We start from the raw sequence: 26327 nt of genomic DNA on the forward strand, positions 1-26327 counted from the left end.
GTAAAGATCAAATTGTGTAATTTATGTAAAAGTGTTTTGAAAACTGTGAAATACTCATGTAAATACAAAGTAATGTGGTTGATTATAAAAAGAAAAAAATTGTTACCCAGTCATTCTCTGTCTTCATGATTGTATCCTAAAATGAGAAAATACTTTTTTGTCTAGGTTTTACTTTTCCTTTATTGGTTGTAATGTGTGCCTTGTTTCTACCTGTGTAGAATTATTTTTGTTCTACCCTATCACTATCCATTGCTTAGGGAATTATAATGATCATGGGACAATCAGCTGAGTGGCAGAGGATTATAGTTGATTTGAATAAAAATATAGCACAGATTCTGAACTGTTGCTAAGATCATGAATTTAGCCTGAAACCCTATTGCCTAAAGTCTCCTCTGTACATTTTGTGTACCTCTGTCTTCTTGCCCTTGGAAGGACCTGGTATGTATTCATCTGGGGTTTGGATTTGGAGCTAGATATTTAACCATACTTGAGATAAAAAATGACTTACCAGATTATGTAGAATTAAATTGGAAGGTAGATATTGCTATAAAAAGTAATTTCTTTATGATGATTTGCTTTCTGTCAGAAGTGTTCTTATTTCTTTAATGGTGGATGAAAACTCATTTAGAAGCTTATGTGGAGGTCCTTGTAATAACTATTTGGTTCAGTTATTCACCAGAACAGGACATTGTATGAAAGTTCTGATACGTTGTTTAGTTCTTGCAAACCAGTAACAATAATCTCTTGACTAGCCAGCTCAGGGTTGCCTCTTACCTTTGTGATTTTTGCATTATTGTACTTTTCAAAGCCCTGTTTCAAAAATCACTTCCTTTATTTCCTGTGTGCTAGCAGCTGGGTCATTTTGAGTAGCATCGTCATTACAATAGTGCTATATTAACTTACGGTGTAACTTAGTACATGTTTGATTTTTATCCTTAAAGTACTAAAGCTTAGAGAGAGAATGGGCCTAGAATTAAAAACACATTTTACTGTGCTTTGACTGCAAGGGACAACACTGCCTTTATGGCGTGTCTGAAAATTTAAAACAGATAATGTTGAGGAATGATAAATGGGCTTTCTTCCCCACTTGACATATTTTTAAATGTATATATTGTCTGGTAGAGCTAACATGAGACTCTCGTAGAAGCTGTTCATATTCAGCTGCCCTGTCATTTTATTAGGGCTGTTATTCATTTCTTTTCCCATAATTACATATAGAAAGGGGCATATAGAGCTCTCCATTTCATTTTGAATAGCTGGTTATTGCTTTGTAACCAAAGGCTTTTAGGATTTCAACTTCCTTTTTAATTAAAAAGAATTAACCCCCTGTAGGAAATAATCCATCTACTGGGAAGTGTTCCCACCAAAAATTTTGGGAGATGTGCCAATAGATCCCTGCGCTAAACTTACACTTGTTACTCCACACTAAACTTAAACTCTTTTTCCACCCTTTTCCTTTCTTTCCTGGAAAACTCCTAGCTTTCTGGACACTTAGAATGTGGCTTGGTGGTTTGTCCAAGCCTGGATAGCTTCACTTTGGGTTTTTCAATGTATATACATGTGGGCTTTTAAAAACACTGCAATTATTTCAAGCTTTATAGTGAAGGAATTCACAACCTGTAAAAGGAAGACACAATTTTTTTTTTCAAATTTAAAAGGACATTATTAACTGATTGCTTAGTAGCAAATTATTTCATTAAGAGTGAAAACATAAACTATAGGTAAACATATTTAGATTTTTTCAATTATTTATTTTTGGCAGGGGTGGATCTAAGGGAAGCTTGTATTGTATAATGCTTTTGTGATAGGTGTCTTCCTTCACGTTTTAAACAAAAAGCTAACCCCCTATTTTCTTTCTTCGGCGTGTCCTAGAAATCCTACTCTGGTGAAAACACAGCGAGTGCCATTGCCCGCTCTGCTGCTGCCACGGCTTTGTCCCTCCTTGTGCCAGTTTTCATTATCTCTTGCAAAGAGAAGGTTGAGGAAATCCTGAGCATGCTGACTGCCAGGTTACCTGGGAAACCAAGTGCTGATGAGTCTCAAGCCGTGCAAATCCACATGGGCCTTGCTTTGGGGATGTTTCTCTCTCGCTTGTGCGAGGAGAAACTCAGGTACAGTTTGTTAAGATATTCCTGCTTCTCTTTGTGATTTTTGGAGAAGGATTTTGCATCCATACACACACGCATAAATATTGTGTCTGAGCAATATGTGGTAGCTAAACTTTTCGACATGGGAAAGTTGGTCCTTTATTCTTTTTTATGGGTAAATTTATCTTTCTAACATACTATCATAGAAATATATTAATGTATTTTAAGGACTGCTAGTATTAGAGTGATTCGTTACTCGAAAATCATTTCATGCTTAGATGAAAGCCCTGGGTACGTCTGTGTAATAGGCACAAGAAAATTCTAATCTTATGGTGCTATAGGTAAAGAAAAGCTGCTTTTTTTCTGGTTTATATGGGATGAAAATAATTGCTGATCTTTTCTTGATATCACTGTAAAATGGGGAGAGACTGGTGTATCCCTGGTGCCTGAGGGGTGTTGGAAGTCACTGAATCACCTGAGAACTCCATGTACCCGGCTTTAAATATTGCTTTTATCCTGTGCCCTGGCTACATTTTTATAATCCTTAAAGAGTCTTAATCTGTGCATATTATACTGTGTGCTTTATTTGGTTTGATTGCTCATTTTGGGGCTGTTAGCTTTACCCTTGAATGGAGCTAATGGAATATCAAAGACCCAGGTGGAAAATTCCACTAAATGAGAAAGTTTTCTTATGCATGAATCTACTTTAGTTTTGTGGTTCATAGTGTTTATTCTTTATTTTATAGCAATTTTTTGAATTTTATATATCCACATTGACTGTAGTGGGCTACAGCATGAATATTTGCTTATCATGAATATTTTGATACCAATGACTTGGAAGTTAGCCCTGTTTTCCTGCACTAGAAATAGGATAGTAGAGAGAAGCACCCTGTTGTGGTGTTAGATGTCCTTAAATGTCCCTGGCTGGCAGAAATTAGCTGTTCAAAGGCAAGAACTAGTGTTGGTGTGTATAAACTGGATGGCACTATTCTATATTTATTTCAGTTTGAATCCAGTGGTTAAGTTTACATTTGTAATTTACATAGTTTTTCACAAACCCCAGTATGTAAAACTTGAGAATTGCTGTTGATCTGTGGAAATACTGTATTTCAGATGATCATTTTCAGCTCTTGGAAACATCTGTCAGATAATTGGGATTCTTGGCTTAGTCTTTTCAATGATAAGCTGAATATTTCCAGAACAATTGTTTTGTTCTGTTCAGCAGCATTAATACATATAGGGCTGGCTCTAGACATGTACCAAAAACTGCCCTTTGCATGGAATTTGACTGTTCTACATCTTGTGTGTGTGATAGAACACAAAGTATTTTTAAAGACTGAAAACTTGGAAGTTATTTTTTTCCCTTTGCTACTGTGCTACAAATGAACGTCTCTTTGCCATCTGTGTTCCTGCTCACTCTTCAGTATCTTTTCAAGCAACATGTTTTACAACTAAAAATGAGCCATGGCAGTTTAATTCTAGGCAACTCATTTCATCCTATCCTGGCTCTGGCTCTCTTCTTCATCAACTTAGGATGAGATACTGCTGGTTTTAGGGCCAATAGCTTGCATGTGTGGTTAATTTAATTATTCTGCCTGGAGAAATCTATGGTGATTCCCCCAAAACACTTGTCCCTGGTTCCTAGCTTGTCTGCCACCCTGTCTGTCTTACTTGAATTTGCACCTGCGGGAAATGCCAGGCAAGGATACCAGGAAGGGCTTCCCATGACTGAGCACCCCCGAGAATAACTGCAATTTAACTTTGCCCTAACGTTCCTGTGTTTGATAGCATCCTTCTCCTTAAGGCTGGTGTACTTCTTAGTACTGCCATCACTAATATACTTATTCATGGCTTCCACCTTCCGAATTTGTTGGAGCAGAGGAATCCGAAATATTTGCCTTTTGGTACTAAGAAATGTTTTACTAGGTAATGACAATGTCAACAGATAATGACATTTTTGGAGAAAATATTCCTGTTTTTTTTGGAAGTAAGTATTTTGAGAGCTATTGATTCTGAATAGTCAGTGACATCAAATAAGTGTCCCAAAGTGACCCCTTAATGAGAACAGGATTAGCACATTATGTTGGGTCTCAGAGAATGAAAAAAATCACCTTGTAAAAGACAATTATGACAATCCATTTTTTGCTAAGGCTTATGAAAAAGTCTCCCAAGTTTAAGTTATAATCTAGAATTTATTCAGAAAAGTACTAAATATTATTCCAAAGCTGCTTCTGTCATAACCCCTAGAGAATGCAAGTATGATCTCTTTAGCATTTGTTTAGGATATTTAAGTATATTTTACTCCAGAGGACAACTTTAATAGGATTTATTTAGTTAAAGCTATTAAAACTTTGTGTGTGATGTGAAGAGTGTGTGTGTGTGTGTGTGTGTGGGTGTGTGTGAGAGAGAGAGAGAGAGAGAAAGAAAGGGAGGGAAAGAGGAAGGGAGGGAGGGAGAGAGAAGGAAGAGAGGCGTGAGGGGCGTGTGTGGAGTTCTCTCATTGTGAAATGTAATCCTTCACCTCAGGCAGAATTGCTATAGTCTTGGTTTGGGAAGACGTTTTTTAAAAGTTTTCTCTGGCTGGTTATCATTCCTGGGGCTGCATTCCACTTGGCACGAACTGAGGCTGCAGTGTGAGAGTTAAGATGTAGAAACCGTTGATAATAAAGTGTCAGTGATGAAGCCTGCAGATCTGCCTGAAGAAACAGCCATACGCTACCTTTTGAGTTTTATTTTACTATAAAGTCATAATTTTCACTAAGACAATTATAAAAACCATGGCAATTATTATATAAAAGCAGAAAAACATAGGGCTAGGATTTTTTCCCCTTTAAAAAACATGAGTAAAGCAATAGAATTTATAACCTCTTCAATTGAGACATGAAATCAGAAATGACAGTCTTTTCAAGAAAGAGATTTGGAATGATTATTGAGAATATCAGTTTAATAGGTTATTAAATATTCTGAAGAAAATCAGTTTAGCATTCTTAGAAATAGTTATTTAGAATTCTGAGGCCTTTTTAATTTTCTGCGATTTAAATTTTGAACAGGCTGAGAAAAATAAAAAGTAAGAGTTTTAGGCTTTATCAGCTTACAAGTAGTTATACTGTTCAGAAACCCAATTATTGAATATTTTCTCAAACTTAGTTCCTGTGAGCATATGTGAATCACCAATATTATTGTAACTTTTGTTGCTTTAAATGTTGGCATTTGTAGTATAATGAGAGCAAAATATTTTATATCGAGTATTTTGGACAGTTAAATCATTTTATATAATTCATTTTTTCCCCTTGCTCTTTACCCAGTGATATATCTGGCCAACAGATGAACCTTCTTCTGATGAAGTCTTTGGATGCCCTGGAAAATTGCTGCTTTGACACTAGTCTTGAATACAAGTATGTTGTTTCTGTTTCCTCTCTAACAGATACAATACTTAGAGATTGGTTTCTACATTGCTATAAACCTTGCATGCTATAGTGAAATATTTGTAGGACCTGATCTTGAATTCCTTTGCAAAGAGTTTTCAGTAATAAATAATCAAAAAACTTGTAATTAAAGCTTACTTGTTCTGAAAACCATGTTTCAGCAATAGACAATTTGCTTAAATTTAAAGCAACATATGCCATTTTGCAGCTTAGTCTTTATATTATTACTAAGACCATATGAAGCATTTTTCTGGGGACCTGGATGCATGACCTAACTAATCTTTTTAAAGATCTGTTGAAACCATTTGAATTTGACTGGACTAAGAGAGCTTTTGACTGATGATTTATGTTTCCCTGTGAAATCTAGCGACTAAGGAATAGAAATGGAAAAGGTGACATCAGGGATTCATTCCCAAGTTGCTTAACATTAATAGATCCTCCTCCCTCCCCCATCGACCTCGTCACTTTTTAAAAATTTTGTCAATTAAATTAAATATTGTAAAATTTATTCTCATTCCAGTAATGAAAGATAACAAAAATGAAGAAGAATAATTAGAAAAGAATACTAAGAAAAACGGTGTTAAACATACTCATTTAGTAGAAATTTAGTTTCAATTAGTCTGCGTGACTTGTGTGGGTGAATGTACGGTTTTGTCACTTTGTGAAATATTGCCATCGTTGAGGACCTACATTGTAGTTTTTTGGACTTTGCCATGTTTTGTAACTTCAGGTTCGAATCCTCTGAGGCTCATCCTCCTAGGGAACCCAACAGTTTATAAGCACTAACCTCCAATTTAACTCATTTACCTTTTGCTGTTATGGACACTGTTCAAATATGAATTTAATCAGTGTTTACATTTCTGGCCTAGGAACTTACAATCTAAAGCTACATTCATACCAGCTATTAGGTATGGCTCAGACTAACAAAAGGGTAAATGAAATGGTAGAGGTAGCTGCATGTATAAAGGATTTCATCACAAATAAAGTCAAATGTCTCCTTAGTAAGTGGTAGTTACGAGATCTTCTTTCAGATATAGGCTAAGATTGAATAGGAACCATTGACACTTAAGCAGTTTATTAGGAAATGGTTTAGGGATCAAGTGACACCTTAAGAGAGTAGTTTGTGGGAAAAGAAAGAGTTTGGTGGCATCGTTTGAAGTCTTTCGAACATAGAAAAATGATTAATGAGAAGGATAGGGACATTTCACTGTTACTTGGGTCTGATAAAGAGTTGTGATTTTGAGCCTAGTTCATGCATTGGTATTGTTGCCTTTTGCCACCGAAGAGTAAGATATTTTTGTCTTTCTTTCTCTCCCTCCTGCCTCTACCCACTCCTAAAGATGTTCATCACAGTTGTAGCTCAGGGTGTTATAAAGTTGGGAAGATTTTGAGATTAGAGACTACAAACTTTCAGCCAGTTGGAATAATCAGGAAAGACTTTCAGGTATTGTCTCCATTCATTTGCAGGAAAGCCGTTTGAACATAAGAAGGACCATGGGATAACTGAATTACCCATAGTATAAGTATTAAGGCATTAAAAACTTCATATGTCTCTAGATGCTTCTCATGAGAAAATAAAGAAAAAATATATAATAAAAACTTCATATATATAAGCATTTTTAACCTTAAAACTTATTTTTGTTACTAATACGATTCTTATTTCTTCATTCTTACCTCCTTAAAAAACTAATGAACAACTATATTGTGAGAGGGAAGGTTGGATCTAGATAATAGGGCCATCAGAAACTTCCTTGTCCATTTAGTGAAAACTTGCTTTTCTGTCAGAGCCCAGTTAAAAGATCTGGTCCTTCAAGAAGCCCCTCCTCTATGCTCTCCAAGCTGTTACTCCTACAGTTAATGAAGTTTAGTTCTTTCGTTATTCCTAATGCTTTGTGGGTGTCAGTTTTTATGTAATTCTCTTTGGTTTCAGGTTCAACTAATACTGATCATTTGCATGCTGAGCCAGGCATTTCCACATCTCTTTCTCATGTAATTACATCCTTGTCTCAACCCAAATACCCTACTAAAGCAGGAATCCTCATCACTTTGATTTACAGATAAAGAATTTGAGTCTCAGATAGACTTGTTGAAGGTTATATGCTTAATATGTGGCAGAGCTAGGAGAGGAACCCAGGTCATCTGACTTTAAAACCATTTTTCTTTCTCTTGCATATTATGGTGTGGAGAACACATTTCAGTAGAAGAAAGCAGTGTGATGCCTGATAGTATGGTGTTTGTTATTTTTTTCTGACATGTAAATGTTACCTACCATTTTAAAAATTCTCTCTTTTTTTTTTTTTTTTTGCTTTTCTAAGAAGGCCCAGGCCTGAATGCCTAGCTCTTGGCATAAAGTATTCCCCTGCCTAATGAGATTGCAGAAGTCTAGGGCAGTCTTCCCTCAAGTGAAATAGTGGAAGCGTTACTAGGAGGTGGCTAATAGATCTGGGAGCATGCTACCTCAAATGATAGAATTCACCCAGAGCAAATTCACCACACTTCCCTGATTTAATGAACGTGTCTCTGCTGAGTGAACCCAGCACCTGGGCTGGCTGGTGTTTTGGGCCTATCATTAACATTTTGCTGCCATCTAGTGGTGTTTCATTGTGCCATTGTGAGCCTCCCAGCCCTAGCTGTAGTCATGCTATCTATCAACGACCTGAGCTTCGGTTAATTACTATTGAGCTTTTACAAATACGATAACATTTGTATAGCGCTTTGTAAAGGGCAAAGCGCTATACAAATGTTAACTGTTATTACAACTAATTATTAGATGACCTAGTACTTAATCTGCAGGATTGCCTACAATAAACTAGGGAATTCAAGATTCATCTCTGGTTAGTTTTTGAAAAACATACTATTCTGTCTCAGTTGATATAGCAACACAAGTATCAGAATTGCATAGCTTTTAGGCTTCAGGATTTCTTTTTGATGGTGATATTTTAATATACTCCGATAAGAGATTCAAATAAGTAATGACATAATTGGATACAGAATTTTAAAACTCAAAATTGTCTTTATCATTTGTTAGCATTCTTATAGAACATATGTCAGCGATTCCAAAAGCTCAGTTTTATACCTAATATTATAATTTGTTTTTATTTCATCTGTCTGAGACATCAACACTTAATTCCTTTTTGTTTTTGATGGACAGAAAGATTTGAAAGCTACCTCTGCCCAAGCTATTCTTGGTTTAGAACTGACAGACATATCAAAGAGAAGCTATTAATAGAATGAGGTAAATGTGTGGAAATTCCGAACTAAGTGTATGGGGAATTTTTTAAGAGTTGAGACAAAAGTAAACACATTAAAATCTAGAAGATTTGGAAATTAGAAGGAAACATCAGGAATAAAGCTTTAGTATTACCCTCTTATTACATACTGCAAAATTAAGACAAAATAGAAGGAAACTATATAGGTTAATAGATGCATATTCTCTAACATATTTATATTGGCACATGTATAGACATAGGTTATATATTCATATATTCCCTCACATAGTAAATGGTAGTCAATTTACTACCATTGTAGCAATGACTAGACTTGCTAATGAATTATAACCTTGACAAGGAATAATAATAATTGCTATAATAAGTTTTAGGTAAATGTGAACCAGAGCCTGAGATGTCTTTTTCTAAGCTTTTGTAGCTGTATACCTTGGGATGGTAAAGGAGAAGCTTCAGTCCAGGGGATGGATATTTTTGTGTACCCAGGATAGTCTGAAAAGCAAAATGTAGATACTAGCCTGTTTATTGAGAAGGATAAACCCTAATCCTTACTTGAGTGAGCTTTGAGAGGAATTCTTTTTTCACCTGAACCCCCGCATCACTTTTTCTTAACTTAGTCTGGCAAGAAATAGAAACTGAGTTTTCTTGATTGAATCTTGGATGATATGGTCAGTGAATTTTACCACTCATAAATTTTGCCTCCTATTAAACATAAGAATTGAGTTTTTTTATTTTTTTCTTTCTTTCTATAGACCTTCTCTCTACTCTAGACTGTCTTAAAATTCTTCATTTGGTCAGTTCTTCAGCATTTAATAAATATTGGTTAAGTGCCTATACATACCAAGCAGTGTACTAGGAGCCACAGATAATGTAGTAAGAAAGAAATGGAAAAGTACCTATCCTTATGTAGGTTGCCGGCTAGGGAAGAGATAGGAATCAAACAATCTGCCAAACAATCCTCATCATAGTTTATAATTAAAATCGTATAAAGCAAATTAGTACAGGGTGCTGTGGGACAGTATTAAAGAGGTTCCCTACTGGGCCACAGAACGTGTCCCTGAGGAAGTAACATTTGAAATCTTAAGCATAAGTAGCAGTTAAATATTCAAAGAAGGAACAACTGTCAAATTTGTCAGAGTATTAATCAAATTTTGTCTCCTTATATGTTTGATCTAGTTCTGTGAAATTTTTATGTGTGTCATTACAGAAAGATATCCCTAAAACTTCCCTGTAGATTCTAAATTACAACAAAGGCTTTAAGTCCATACCAGTCAAGAGTAGCCTTTCCTCTCTTGGAAATATGATTTGTCTCCAAAGCACACTGTATTCAGATGTTAGGTGTTGATTTAACTGGTTGAAGGTGCATTGTGCTAGTTGAGCTTGTAAAGTTCATGTAAACTGTACCAGCAGTTCTGACTAATGATGGATTATTCCTGTAGTAGCTTCTTTATGAAGGGTTTTCTAATGCCAGATTGTTAGGCGACAGGAACTGGAAAAACACACTTGAGATATGTTGCTTTCTCATAGGCATTCCATGATGGCATTATGCAGGGCACGGAGAGGGCCTTGGGTTTGGCAGATGGAACAGCAGGCTGGGAATAAAAAATACCCTTGTTCTGGCCATGCATTGCTGGAAGCTCCCTGTGTGACCGTGAGCAAATCCTGTAGCCTGTTGGTCTTTCTGGGTGTCACCTTTCAGATGTGGTTGCCCCATTGGCACAGAGGTGTGGGGGGAAGTGTTTGTACCTGTATACCTTGGCATGGGAAAGGAGAAGCTTTGTAAAACGATGTGAAAATTCTTGATGCCAGCCAAGGATAGATGCCATTTGAGAGCAAAATGACATAGCATACGGGCATTGAGAAAAGTTATTGGAGAAATGCCCCAGGGTGTCTTTTTGAGGAGCTGATATCATGATGATTGATAGGCAAGCCAAACCAGAGTGAGGATGATTTTTAAGAAACTAAGCATTTCTCCCAGTTAAACAACAATGACAAAAAGTCTCTTTAAAAAGTAAAAAAATTACCACAAGCTGCAATATCTTATCATACTAACTTGAAGTTTTCTGAGAGAACAATTCTTTTCTTTAACTGCATATGTATTCTTTCAGAATTGGGGCACAAAGCCCCAGATTTCAATTGAATTGTCACATGGGGTAACTTTTGACAAGCCTGTCATTTGTCCATTTTCTCTTCTGACCCAGTGATACTCAGAGATCAGAGGGGAGAGAAGGATTAATGTCATTGTGCACAGACAAATACACAGTTTCTTTAAGAGACACATTCCACTTATTGAAGTTGGCTAGGAAACATGAAGCAGTTAGCAGTACCTCATAATCATGTCTTGCATTTCTCCCCTCTGTTATTAGTGAGATGTCCTCAAATGCTATCCTGAAATTTAGTCTCTTTTCCCTTATATAGTTGACTATATATAGAATACTCAACTTGGGGGTGAGGATGGCAACAGCATCAGGATCCAGCCCTCTCCCCCAAGGTTTCAGAGCACCGTAAACTCCATGGTAAGGAAAGAGCAATGACGTGCGTTTCTTGTGATTCTAACACCTGATCTTTTTTGGCATCCAAGCACGGGCTGCATATTGGGAGTCGGACTTGTTCTGTCCCTCATGAGCCACAGCAGCCAAACGGAGTCCCGAGTTCACGTGGCAGCATCACTTCGGAAGCTGTCCGCATACCTAGATGACAGTGGGAGCCAGAGCAGAACGTTTCAGGAGGTAGGAGATGGAGCTTACATTTCTTCCCACTTTGCTCTCTTTTGTTTTCTTGTTACTGCTTATTTTTGACTTCTCATACTTTGGTAGCTCTGTAAATTAAGTTCTTCCTCAAGATAAGGAGAAAATCTGAGCGGCAAACAGCCTATATTAGATTGTAAGGTTTTTAAATTGGGCGGCCGTTTAAATCAACTTAGGCTAAATGTGGCACATAAGATAAGAGCCTTTCATGAGTGTAAAAGCTTAAGTCAGCATTACTAGAAGGCACTTTCTAAGAAGAGCTGCAATTTCTGGAAGAAGGTTAAATGGAGATTTTTAGAATTGTGCTCAAGCCAAATACAACTTTAAAAAATGGCCAGGAATGAGCTTAAGAAACTGTAGATCAAAAGGCATTTAATTTTTTTTAAATGTCATCTAGCATAAAAAATTATTGAGGAAATTCGTTTTCTGTTATGGCACAAAAATATGCAGAATGGGAGTTCGGGTGACCCAGTTCCTGTTCATTACCCATGTTTAGGTGGAACATTTCAGGCATGCGTCATGACTGTCTCTGTTGTGCCCAGGTGAAGCTGAACCGCCTGTGCTCTCCTTTGGGAGGAGCAGGGTATGACCTCGTTGGCCTGGCCAGATTCTCCCTCTCATTAGAGCAGATTCTATTTTATCCCAGCCTGCCCATGAGCTATTGATGAGGACATAATGGCTGCTGTGTTTCCCTGCTCAGCTCCTCTGCTTTCAGAGGACTTGTTGAATTGGTGAATTTCTTTGGGGCACAGAGGGTTGAAGTTTTGTTCTAAGACATGCACTACATTTCCATTTTTAAAGCAATGCAGAGCATTTAAAAGTACATTTTTTTTTAAGCCAGAGGAGAAAATCTTGCAACCAAGGAGCCAGTCGACTCATAAATGAAAGCAACATTCTTATAACCGATGCATCTCTCTGCCTTGATGTTTTGATTTATAAGGACTTAAACAGTTTTGTTTTTTTCTCCCCTGTCATGTTTTATTATCCAGTTTCTACCTTAGAAACCACTTACATTTCTCATGCTGTATCAATCAGCGCTAGCAGTTGTATTTTCTATTTTGTGTTAACAGCATCCTAATAAGAGAGGGTTTTATCATGAATATGTGAGGTAGCAGGGAGGGGATGATTAACCTTGATTTACAAAAATTGAGACTCAAATAGATTGAGTAACTTGCCCAAAGCTACTTAGCCAGTAAATGGTCAATTGGGGACATATCTCCACTCCCAACATTCTTTTTATTTGTATTTTATTTATTAGTTTATTCATTCATGTACATGTTATATTATTACAGTGCCATGAAGTAGTTAGTATTATTCCTATTTTGCACAAGTTATCTTACTCTAAAACCCATATCCCTGCTCCAGTTATATTCTGCTACTTCTCCTAGGGAATCTTAATGTTTCATTTCTTTTTAATTTCTTCTGTTTGGCCTTGGATGGGAATTGCATGGCAATTAATAACATCCACTAGTGATGAAAATCTGTTTCCTTCTGCTGCTGGTAGGTGCTGTGGTCTGTCATGATGTGGTATGGAAACTTTTTGATGTGGAGTCTAAAGTCCTGGGTTTGGATCCTGCTTCTGTCACTTGCTAGCTATGTATCATTGAGCCTCAAAGTATTTATAAAGACTTTATTTATAAAGTAGAAATAATGATACCCATCATGGCATTGTCATGAAATATAATAGTATAGGTTAGGCAGCAAAACAGTGCCCCGTCTGTGGTGAATCTATCCAAATCCAATTCCTGTTACGGGGGGATGTTTGACAGAATATCTGTATCAGCTAATCCATGTTCTTTTTATTACTTTTTTTAAAATTTCAAAATATTACAGGGGTACAAATGCTTTGGTTACATAAATTGCCTTTGTACCGCCTGAGTCACAGCTACAAGTGTGCCCGTCCCCCAGACAGCATGCAATGCCCGTTAGGTGTAAATGTGCCCATCCCCTTTCACCCCTCGACACCCAACGAAAGTTACTTCCATATGGCATATGTGTTGATCAGTTCACACCAATTTAATGGTGGTGAGGAGCTAAGCCATGTTCTAAGAGAACATGTTTCTTTGCCCCCCGAAGAAACGTTTTCCTGTTGTATTTTCTTCTCAGGTCCTTGCCTACACCCTCAGCTGTGTGTGTACATCAGCTTTCAGTGCTGGAATTATTGAGGCTGCAGAGGCTGAAGATATTATGAACAAGCTTCGACTGTTAGTAGAGAACAACCAGCAGGTTGGAATTGGTACCCTGATTATTTCTCTCTGTGGGTCTCATGATGCTGCTAAGTCCCGCTTTTGACTTACTCTTAATTAGACTGTTCTGCGATATTTTTCATGTCTAGAACTGAGAAACTTCTAACTGTTCTCTTCTCTCACAGGTATAGCCAACAGTCACAGATGTCTTTTTCTTTCCTCATCACCTATTTCATTCTGTAGAAATTTTCTTTGAGAAAGTATTAATAAGCCTTTCTCTCTCTCCAACTATTGCTTTATATGTATAGAAATCTTAAAATATGTGGCTAGGGAATATGAGTTATATTCTATAAAGCTAGAGACAAAAATTTGTAAAGATATGAATACATAGAAGACTGTGATAAAGTCAAACTTCAAGTTCAAGGCAGAAAAACCTCTGTTCATGACTGAATTTGTGTAGGTATATATAAATACCTGTAAATTAAAAGTTAAATACTCTTAAAATGTTCCCTCTGAAATACTATTCAACCTTAAAAAGGAAGTTCTGACATGTGCTACAACATGGATGAAACTTGAAGACATTATGCTCAGTGTAATAAGCAAATCACAAAAGGACAAATACTGTATGATTAACTTCGATGAGATACTTAGAGTAGTCAAAACCATAGAGACAGAAAGTAGAATGGTGATTGCCAGGGAGTAGGGGGAGGGAGGAGTGGGGAGTTATTTTTTAATGGGTATGCAGTTTTAGTTTTTTAAGATAAACAGAATTCTAGATATGGATGGTAGTGATGATTGCACAAGAACATGAATGTACTTAATGCCACTGAATTGGTATTCATGGTAAAGATTGTAAATTTTATGTGTATTTTTGCCACAATAAAAAAAAAAAAACTTTAAAAGAAATCCCCTCTGATTACACATTTTATAGAATTTTCCAATTTGGATTTTTTTAAAGGTTTCTCCAAAGTCTTAATATTGATCATAGTGGATAATTGCAGGAGTCATTGGTTTTAAGCTTATATTGTTGTTTTTGCTGTTTTATGATTATGTGCCTGCTCTCTTACATTCAGAATAAGTTTTGCAAAATCAAAATGTAGAAGTTTTCTTATACTACGCTCATCGTGGGATGCTTTTTTCTTTGTTTAGGAGTTGATTGACCTTGTGTGGTCTACATTGGTATTTTCACCCTAATCCCTTCTGAGAATTTGTATTGCTGAAGCTGAGTTGCTCAATAGTGCTGTATTACTTTCCTAAAATAAACTACTCACTGAAGCTGAATTCCTTGCCATTAGACTCTGCAGTTTCTGTCGAAAACCAAAGTCTATATAAAAAAAAAAATCCGTAAATCTCTGGTTTTCAAATGACAAATAGAACTTGTCAGTAGGAAAAGGTAGCTCTAGTTGTGCTTATGTTGCTATGTATAAATATTCCTAATGTGTGTCTTTTTTTTTCTTTTTCTCACTCCCTGTTTTTATTTATTTATACCAGACTTCAGGTTTTGCCCTGGCGTTAGGAAACATAGTTCATGGTCTGTCCATGTGTGGACATGGGAAAGCCGAAGACTTGGGCAGCAAACTGCTCCCTGCCTGGATCAGAACTGTTCTAGCAGAGGTAGAGGTCACTTCCTGCATGCTGTTTTATGCTTTTATAAAGGAAAAGGAGCCACTTTATTGGACCATTTTTAGGAGCTGCTAAGATATATAGCTTAATGGTAAAAGAACAGGCAGTTTCAAATGGAAGAGACACATATACTTTTAATCCCTTATAAATAATACATCCTGTCAACCATTATAGTTTTTTTAACACTGGTTATTTTGTCAGTATTTTAATTTTAAAATAACATGTGTTTTTTGAAAAGTAAAAACAACAAGAAGTCACCCATGTTCTAACAACCTTAATCTGTTTATTTTAGTCTACTGAGATTTTTGGTTGAATTATACAAGTTATGTTGACCCTACAAATTTAGTACCATTTTGACCATTTATTTCTCTATGCTCTAATAAGTTGTATAGAATCCAGTCCCAATGACTGGCTCCCTCTTGACGTATTCTGATGCTTTGCTTGCAGGGCACTCCCACGATGATTTGTTTGGCAGCTCTTCATGGCACGGTGGCCTTGGTAGGCTCTGAAGCAGGTGTAATGCAGGTAAAGAAAGGAGCTATCTGTTTAGGGGAAGAAATCTAAATGTGTGCATGGCCATAGCAAGAGGAGAAATACCCAGTATTTTGTTTATGGTAATAGTTATACTGGGCTTTTCAATGCCTTGCTGGATGAAAAATTACTCTTGATCAAGAATTCTTTATTGTATAGAGATTTGCTCCTACTTTTATTTGGTTTGTAAGGAATAAACCCAGTCAACTTAGGTACTTTCCACAAATTTCCATGCTGGAGAATAGGTGATTGAATGATAAGAAATTTCAAAAGTCATTCACAAGAAACTCTGTTTTACATCTGTAATGTTTATGTTTATATCTATTTACCTTTCATTTCAAAATGTTTTCACAATGGATGTATGTATGTGTAAGCTTATAAGTAATTCTAAAGGAGCTCCTCTGTTTATACAGTAAAAGTTTATTGAGTGACTGCTCCATGCCACACTGAACAGGGGCTAGGAAATCAATGATACATAAAGCACAGCCTTGTCCTTGAGGAACTCACAGCTTATGTGTTTGAAATATGGGGACATAATGATAAATTATTCCATAGCTTAGAAGATATTAGCTTATGCACTGGAAATATAATTATTTACCATGTTTTTTTTGGGGGGGGGGATTATTTCTCATTATTCTTTCAGCTGAAGTCAGAAGCCATCCAGACCTCTCATTTTCAGAGCAGACTTAATGAAGTCATTAGAACCTTAACGCAGGTGAGAAGATGAATTTAAAATCCTTAGGTGGGAAAACAAATATTCTTCCTTTTTTATCTATTACATGATACAAAATGTTTTACCTGGAAAAATGAGAAAGTCTTTGGTTATTCACGCTGAGTTCAGGAGGCATTTGGGAGTTGTGTAGCGTCCTGTATTCACCGACAGACATGTACTGTTTCTGGCAAAAAAGAAAGCTGGCATTTTTAAGTTAATTTAACTTGGCTTTGGTTCTGCTTAAAAATTAAAGCTTGACCCTGCAAGGAATGTCAGGTCCTCAGGACGAGAAAAAACGGAAGATGCCCAAAGGGCAGGGCAGATATCTAGGTAGGGTGGTCTAGAGGCAGTGGTTCAGATGTCACTAATAAAAATTATTAGTTTTTTTTTTTTGGGGGGGGGGTTTGTCCTTATTCTTGGTTAAAGAATAAACAAGTCTATCTGCTAAGAAATGTTTTTATCTTTTAAGATTTTTATTTTTAAAAAATGGCTGTGTTCACTGCATAAAATTTGAGACTACAGAATGAAAGAAGCTGAAAAAATATCACTGATGGTCCTCCAAACCTGAAGCAACTGCTCAAATATTTGGTCATACTTCTTTTCAAGCATTTTTATTTTGTTTGCATAGTTGGTATTCTTACTGTATATACAACTTTATATCTTATTCTTCACTTAGCATACTTGTTTTCATTCTTGTAAAATGTAGCTGATTATAATACCTACCACAGAAAGGAGTTTTAGTAATTCAGGCTTTTAAAAGCAAACATAAATCTCTGAACAGAAGAAACTCTCTTTTGCATGTATGAATATGAATAAGCTCAAAAAATGAATTCTGCTGAAAGTTAAGTTGCCATAACTTGGGAGAAAAATGTATAAATGAAAACTATTATTTAGAAAAATGCTTATTATGAATGTTAAAGCGGTAATAGAGCATTATTTACGAAAAAGAACAAAATGTCTCTTTCCATTCTTCGAGGTATTTTTGTCTTAAGTAACTATCACCTCTTTTCTACTTTTTGGATTTTTTTTTTAACCAATGTTTTGAACATTTCTTTGAGACTAGTCTTACTCAGGGAGACATAAGGAAACCACTAGTGCTTTCTGCCATGATTGACTCATTCATTCGTTCAGCAGATAATTGTTCAGTACCTACATGACCCAGGTATAGTGTAATAGACACATGGTACTACATCTTGTTATAGAACTTCTCATTATCAGCCAAGCCACCACCTCATAAAAGATTAGTGGATTTCTGTAAGTGTCCTTTTTATTGACTAGAACTTGGATCTTACCCCATCATTGAACTGTAACCTTTTCATCTATAGGTCATCAGTGTCTCTGGGGTGATTGGTCTTCAGTCAAATGCAATCTGGCTTCTTGGACATCTTCATTTGTCTACTCTGTCCTCAAGTCAAAGTAGAACCTCTGGTAAGATTATAGTCCTAAAATACTGGAACTGGAAGGAGGGGTTGCTGACCCAGGGCTCTCTAGTTTGTTAAAAGCATTAATCTTCACAACAACCCTAAGTGGTGGATATTACCGTTCTATTTTACACCAGAGGGAGATGGGATGTGGAAAGGCCTCCTGACTTACCCAAAGTCACGTAGCAGTAAATGGTAGATGTGTGGTTTGAACCCAGATTTGTTGGATTCGGATCTACAAAGCTCATGCTGTTTTTATTCCTCCTCACTGTCTCCCTTAGAAAACAGTTTAGACATTCAGTCTAACCCTCATATTTTACAAACGAAGAACCCAAGGCTCAGAAAGATTACATGACTTTCATAAAGAGTTAGTTTAGTAACAAATCTAGGAACTAGGTCCTTGAAGCTTCTTATTTTACTAGGTATAATTGTATAGTATTCATGTTTCATTAGAAGTTTCTTTATGTATGGCTGGAGATTTTTTGGCCCCTGATTTTGAAAAAATAATGGGATAAATATATTTAAAGATGTGTACCTTCTCAGCCTTGGAATTGAAACCCTAGATTTTAAAATAGCAAGGCTTTTTCTATTTCTAGTTTTTTCATAAAAGCAATACAAAATATTTGCAATCCCTGCATGCTTAATTTATATTTGTACTTTAAGATTTTCTAGTGAAGTCATCACTGTTAATATATCTGCTCTTTGCTCTTTATAGAATTTTGACCCAGTGGCTATCTTGGGACCGGGTTAGGTTTAGGTACCAATGATTCCTCATTAAAACTTAATTTCACTTACCCACTGACAAGTAGTCTACTGGCAGCATTACCATGGATGTGGGCCATGGACGTGGGCCACTGTAATTACCATTTCCCTTGCTTTCAATCACTCTGTAGCCATGGAAATAGGACATTGGCGCATAGCCTTCCCAACATAATGAACTTTAGACAGCTGGAAGTTGTCATGTTAAAATAGGAAAAAGAAAAAAAAAAAAACTTAGTCATTTTGGAAAACCCTTGGTACTGCTAGTTTTGAAGGGCAGGGTTCTAGTATCCTGGTAAAAGAGCATATTTGTGTCAGGATTTACTTTTTAAGGCAGGTTTTAATTTCCATATTATGGGGTACCTGGTCTGGCCCACATATATTCAAATCAGGTAGTATTGAATCATCTTACACCCAGGTTCTTCTGAACAAAAAGATTGTATGTCTGGAAAAGTACAGCTACTTGTTCCTGATGGAATTTTCCAATTGAGCCATTTATTGCAGTAAAAACCATCTCCTGAAACAATCATGGAAGACTAGGAGGAAAAGGATTTAGGAGACTCTTAGGACTCAACTAGCATAAATGTCACTGCTTCACTGTTCCAGGTCAGCAACCACATCTGGTTATTTGCACATGTTGGTCACTTAGAGGTCTCTGCCTTAGGTGAGAGACTGGTGTTATTAATACTGGTTGTTGAATTTCCATGGTTCATATATCTACTTTAGTATGTCCTGAAGTGGCACCTATAACAATGGTCCTAGCCTAGACGCCCAGCAGACTCCCTGCTGACCCTGAGGAGGTCACTAGGTTGGGGCTCATTGATGTGACAGTGTGAAAAGGATTTTTAACCACTTCAGTCAAGTGTTCATCCTCTGCAGTTTTTTCCAATCTCTACTAAGTTTGCTACTGTTTTAGATTTGCCTTCATAGCTTAAGTGATTACTTCAAGGCCAGTCACTTAATCTAATAGAATTAGTTGCAGCCACAGAGTATTGTGCTGAGATTAATGGCATAAACATCTGCGCTTTGTCTCGAGGTTGATATGGCAGCATGAGATCATTATCTTTCCTTCATTAGTCCTGCCAAGTTCACCAGTTAATTTGATCATTTTCTGTCTCCCCAGTTCCTACTGACTATAGCTATTTGCCTGAAAGCAGTTTCATTGGAGCAGCCATTGGTTTCTTCATTACAGGAGGAAAAAAAGGCAAGTGAGCACATTTCTTGAATTTTTATCATTCTTTCTACATGTCAAGTAAATGTGTGTGCCCTAAGCATGCCTCTGTAGAATCAAATAATCCAAATCAGAAGGGGTGAAAGTTTTCTTCTGCTAAACCACCTTTGCAATAGAGATGACCAGGAGGCTGACTACAATAATTGGCTCATAAACATACACATTGTGTAGTTTCTTGGAATCACTGTCTCTGACTTTGGGTGGCTCTGTGACAATCTTAATCTTCCATTTGGCCATTTTTAAAGTATAAGTACACATTACTTTTCCTGTCAATTTAAAATGAGAATGATCTGAAAAGAGAAAACACACCTGGGTACAGTTCATATCCCAGAACCTGTCTTGGAAATTAGATGTTCTCTGTGTTGTTGAAATCATTGGCTCTAGTTCCTATTTTTAGTTTGTGTTCTTTCTCTCTGCACACATTTGTCCCTTTGTGATTCTGTGTTGCTGCCACCCATCTTAGAGCCTAAGCAATTTGAAGACAGAGATTAAGTGCATTTTCTTTTTAACTAGAGCCAGAACAATGCCATGTAAGTTATTGAAAAAGTACTCTTTAATGATACACGTATACTTTTCAGAGCTGTGAAGAAAAATGGATTAGAACTGAACATGTCATGGTTTAGGAGCGAGCTTCATTAATGTGATATTCTTTCACTGATGTTTGCTAATTTTTTTCTTGCTCAGCTAGTTAGGTCAGTCTGGGCTAAAATAGTGCCTGTATTACAATAAGACCATCCCAATTTTAGAAAGAAAAAAAGTTTTTTTTTAACAAATTAAAACAAACTAGAAGAAATCTGGTATAAAGAGGGTCATGGAAGAATAAAATCTTACCTTTGGAAGTGAAATTAAAGCTCTTATTGTCAATATTCTGCTGGGCACACTATTCCCTGGAGCTTCCAGATTATGAACTATTTTCATAGACTGGAGACAAATTCCTTTAATTTCTGGAGCTCTAGCATTTGTGCTATTATCTTAGGGTCCTGAGTCACTGTTATTTGCTTTTCCTTATCCTCAGTAAAAACTGACATGTGGTTATGTCATTGTTGTATGTGATATATTTATATAAAACATATTACATATAATACACATTGTTTATATTGTCATAAGCACTTAAATATAATAGAGATGTCTTCATTAGTAAAAAATTGAATTCTTACTAAATGAGCATCTAAAATTTCCATGGCCAAAATAACTCTAGGAAAATACATATATGTATATTTTTTGCTATATTTTTATTAGGTTGCTTGTTGATACCTTTTAAAATTTTTAAATGATAATGTGAGATGTATCTATGAGAGATAAAGTAAAAACTCCTAAGGTCAAATTAAAGGTAGACCTTTTTTCTTTTCTAGTAAATAAAATGTCATTTTGGCTCGCGAGATCCATATTTCTTGACAGAAATGAATTTTCTCTGAATCTTATGGGAAATTTTTGGTTAAATGTAACATTTTTATGATTATGCAGTTATGGCACAGCAGGAAATGTTCTGCTCTGAGACTGAAAAATCAGGTGGAACTGGGATCCGTGTTGTTATGTGCAGTCTTGCTGAAAGCTGTTTTAAAACAAATAAATGAGGTATTAAAAAATACCATATTACTAATCAGATTTTTGGCATTTTCAGGTTGTGGGAGAGGGCTGCCTTCTTGTTAGGTTTGCTGACTAGATTCAGAGGAAAATCTATTCAGCCTCACACATTACAAATGATGACCCCAGAGGAGTGTGGGCCATGGGAGGCTGACCTCCGCCTCCGAAGCCCATTTACAAAAACAAAACCAGACCCTGCTCTATGGGGCTAAATGGGATGGCCAAATGCGGAGGTGTGCATGCAAACTAGTGTTTTCTTCTTCAATATGCCCAGCTCATTTGAATTTTAATAACTCCCTTCTGAAGCAGCTTTTGAGTTTAAATGTCTGGATGTCACTCACCAGAGCCCAGTGGATAGGAAGGGTGACAACTTTGGTGAACTCTTTTGAGGAAGAAATGGTTTTAGAGAATAAAAATCATGCTTGGCACAGGCAGAAGACAGAAGACTTTAGGGTTGACATGGTTTCATTGCCTCTGTGTGCTATTTTCAACTTTAATAACTCACAGGAGGGAAAAGATGCAATGAAGTATCCCTGATCCACGCTTAACTCCAGGACAAGATTGGGCATTGTGTTCTCGTTTTAGCCAGTCATGTTTGAGATAGTGAATATATTGATCTGTTTTCTAATGTTTAGGGCTTTCTCACTTTGGATACTCATGTCATAGAACAGATAAGATGTTCATATCATCCGTTCCTTCAAATAGGCCTACATTTTAAAACCATACCAAGTAGGTGAAATTCTTTCAATTTTTAAAGAATTCAGTTCATGTTTTTGAATATGACTTTTTGTTTTTGTTGTTTTTGTGGGTTTTTTTTTAATTTTTTTGCTAAACCATGTGACATTTTCCTTTCTTCCCTGATAGCCTTGGCATTTTTCTGTCAGATATATATTCTTTAATCTTTTGTAATCATCATTATCTATTTCTATGGTGCCTATTCATATTTCACTAACACTCCCAATGATGTCTTTAATAAAAAAAGAATCTAATCCAAAATGTTGTTCTGCACTTACTTGTTATGTCTTTTTAGTTTCCTTTAATCTGGAACAGTCCTCAGTCCTTCTGTGACTTTCATGACTTTAACAACTTTTCAGATTAGAAGCCGGGCTGTATGCAGAGGTTCACGCCTGTAATCCTAACACTCTGGGAGACTGAAGCGGGAAGATCCCTTGAGGTCAGGAGTTTGAGGCCAGCCTGAGAAAGAGCAAGACCCTGTCTCTACAAAAAATAGAAAAATTAGTGGGGTGTGGTGGCACGTCTATAGTCTCAGATACTTGGGAAGCTGAGGCAGAAGAATCACGTGAACCCACAGTGTGAGGTTGCACTGAGCTATGATGATCCAACTGTACTCCATCCCAGGCGACAGGGCAAGACTGTCTCAAAAAAAAAAAAAAAGAAAAGAAAAAAAAAAAAAAACCAGAAAAACCCAAACAATTGGAAGTCCATTATTTTATAGAATGTTCTTCAATTTGGGTTTGACTGATGTTTCTCATATTAGAGGCAGGTGAATTTTGGGCAGGAATATCACAGAGTAGAGCTGTATTCTTCTCACTGTGTCCCATCAGGTGGTACACAATGTTTGTTTCCCTCCACTGGTCAGGTTAACTTTGATCACTTGGATAAGGTAATATTTTCCAGGATTTTCCACCATGAAGTTTATCATCAAGTAAATATTTTGTGTGGAGATATTTTGAGATGTTAAGAATATCCTATTTTCATTCATTAGTTTTAGCATTCATTAATGTTTCTTGCCTGAACTAATTATTACTCTTACGGTTGCCAAAAGGTGATTTTTAAAAATCCATGATTGCATCTGCGTTTCTTAGTAGGCATTCTGCTGCTAGGAAGAACTTCCTCCTCTCCTCATTTCTTTATCTATATTAATGTGGACTCCTAAGTTCCTATTTTATCAAATTATTATTCAATTATTCATTATTTTGATCCTCAAATTGCCCTAGATTTGACCAGTAAGAGCCTCTTCAAGTTGGCTCTTGTATCTTTTTGACATGACCCCATCATTCTTTGAGTATTTCCTTACTTTGTGGCACAAGATGTTCTGGGCTTATCTTTAATAGCCAGGCACCACAAGTTTCTTTTAGTGGAGAATGGTGTTTAGAAGCTGAGATCTGGGTAACAAAATGTTTTGTTGTTGCTGGTGTAATCATTGCTCCCAAGCCCTTTCAGTGGACAGAGCTAGAAAGTAAACACACACACACACACACACACACACACTCTCTCTCTCTCTCTCTCTCTCTCTCTCTTCCTCCCTCCCTCCCTTTCTCTCTCCCCCACTCTCTTTTATGTCTACATTTATTTTTGTATGTAGCTATATATGTTATGAAAACCATGAGTTAACACCGATATCTCCAATTTAAATTCTAATTATATACCACAGGTTTCATTCTATTAATACTTTCTCTCTTTTCATATTTGTAACTTCCTTCCCTGACAGTAAGAAACTTGGCCCCCATTATCTTCAGTATGTTTGCTCATTTGTTCAGTCCCCCTTATATAACCACTCCTGTCCCCATGGGACCACACCCCTGCTAAACTGCCTTCCTCAGTCAGGTCTTGTCCACTGGCTGCCACACTGCTTGATGGCCTTCCTGGTCCTAAGGGGCCCTGGAATATTTTTGTTTTTAATGACTCTAAGTATTGGTGAAGTATTTGGTCTTAACATAGAACACCCTACCCACCTATAGTATCTGACCAATGTATCAGAATCATCAATTGTTTTCAAGAACTGTCGTGATTGTGGTTTCTGGCAGGGGGCTGAGCATCTCTTAGTTCCCACAAATAGGCCATGTGGTGATTATCTCTGCTTGTATTTTCTATGGGCTTTGTCTAGAAAAATCCTACCTATCCTTTCCATTTTGATTTAAACCTCCTTTCCTTGGTGGGGGAATACAGGGTTTTCCCTGATATTCCCCAATTAGGTTAGCTTTCTTATGTGTTACTTTGCTATATATATTTTTTTAAGGTATTTAATAAATGTGTAATTATTTATAGTTCTTTATAATTATTTGTAGTTCTTTGTTTAAAGTCTGTCTTTCCCATTAGACTATACTTTCCACAGTGGGCAGGAAGAACATCTGTGTTTTATCCTAAATGCTTAGAACAAACTGGCATGTAATAGTTTTCAAATATTTGTCGATCTATACTTTTTTGAACATGCACACATACATATATATGTTTGTGTATATGCATATGTGTGTATATGTGTATGTGTACATATACATATATACTGAATAATTCTAAGTTGCCTCTAAGCAACACTGAAGATGGAGAAAGTAAAGGCATGTTCATGCCACACAAGCAGCATGCTGGCGATGGAGAATATACACACCCCAGCTGTTAGCCTACTTGTTGCCAGACTTTTACCATAGGGGTTACACATGTGCATTGTGGCATTGAGATCTGATCCTCTGTGTAGCCAAAGTATGTGTGATAATGGGTCTAGTTGTAAAGCATTATGTTCGGATATGCCATTTATATCAAGGTTCTTTGAGGCTGTCAACCAGAAGAGAGATTTAGAGCAACTTTGTTTCCAGATCTTAAAACATCTGGATCTTTTTAAAAAGTACTGTTAGGCCTTCTCAGTTCCAAATCTGTTGTCCATAAAGCATACCACTGTAAGCATTCTTCTTATCTAAGACACTTGGTTGAAAGACAAAGCACTGTAATAAAGGAACTAATCATTCCTGTTGTTTATATTTGAATTCTTTTGTCCAATGCTAAAGATATCTGCAAAAGGAACCAGTGACTCTGTTCTCCCTGAGCTTTGGGACTCCCCATATCTCTTTAGGACTTTCCAGGTCTCCCCCAAAATGCATAGAACTACCAAGTGTTTTCTCCATTTCTAATAGCTACTGTTGTTCCTTTTATTCCAGTTAGTGTCAGAATCAGTTCCCCACAAATATAGTAGAAAATTTTGTGTGATTCTAATTGTGCTACTCAGTAGTGAGTCCCTGCGTTTTTAAGTGTGGAAGATTTATTGCGTTATAGCACTGATGTGTTTTTCAACCCCATTCTCCATTTTACAAGTTTTCCTTGTTTCTGTCACTCACTTGTGTATCAGCTCAGTTCTAGTGACAATAGAAGCAACATGTAAAGTGTATAGTAAAGTGCCGTAATGGTGAAAGTTCTGTTGCTCTTATAAAAAGAGAGCTTGCTGTGTTAAGAATAAAACATCTCTAAATGGTCACATTTCACACAGGGCCCTGATATTAAAGGAGAGGTTGAATGCCTTTCCTGGTTCCCTAGATCCTCTGGAAACAGCAAAATTTTTGTAGTGAATTCTAATCAAAGTACCTGGAATAAAATTTTATATAATTTTGAAAACACTTGATCTAGGTTTTTAAGTAGAAATCTGTTTGTGAATTACAGAATTGGATACATGTCCCCGATAGGACAGAAATGTAATTCTATGCACAGATATTTACTATAATGTCTGCCAGCTCCTCGGGCCATTTCTATGAATCCTGTGCCAAAAGGATGAAGACTCCAATTTGCAGCCAATATTGTGTGCAAATACTTGCCACATATGTGTGATCAGCATAGAGCTATGTGAATAGTCAACCAGTTAACTCTATCACAGCATTTTCTTCATTATCATAGAAGTTATCACATCTGATTTTACCTTGGTTTTTGTTTGTTTGTTTGTCCTCTCATTAGAGTATAAGCTACGTGAGCATAGGGACCGCTTCTGTTTTGTTCAACACTGCCCCCACTGTTGGGAACAGTACTTGATACCTAATAGATAATCAATAAATAGTTGAATGAATAAATGTATTTCCT

The 26327-nt window shown here is 36.6% G+C and overlaps 1 protein-coding gene across 2 annotated transcripts in view; it reads left to right on the forward strand.

Annotated features, from left to right (window-relative positions):
• FOCAD (focadhesin) overlaps window positions 1-26327 on the forward strand; it is a 265358-nt gene that overhangs the window by 206501 nt on the left and 32530 nt on the right. For both annotated transcript variants that reach the window (XM_076008775.1, XM_012769776.3), the window contains exons 27-35: window positions 1873-2111; window positions 5393-5482; window positions 11318-11465; window positions 13590-13709; window positions 15161-15283; window positions 15740-15817; window positions 16467-16538; window positions 17861-17963; window positions 19839-19919. In XM_076008775.1, coding sequence (XP_075864890.1) covers window positions 1873-2111; window positions 5393-5482; window positions 11318-11465; window positions 13590-13709; window positions 15161-15283; window positions 15740-15817; window positions 16467-16538; window positions 17861-17963; window positions 19839-19919 — 1054 coding nt within the window. The remainder of the gene's footprint in view (window positions 1-1872; window positions 2112-5392; window positions 5483-11317; window positions 11466-13589; window positions 13710-15160; window positions 15284-15739; window positions 15818-16466; window positions 16539-17860; window positions 17964-19838; window positions 19920-26327) is intronic.

This window comes from Microcebus murinus, chromosome 12 (assembly GCF_040939455.1).
Source record: "Microcebus murinus isolate Inina chromosome 12, M.murinus_Inina_mat1.0, whole genome shotgun sequence".
NCBI lineage: Eukaryota > Metazoa > Chordata > Mammalia > Primates > Cheirogaleidae > Microcebus > Microcebus murinus.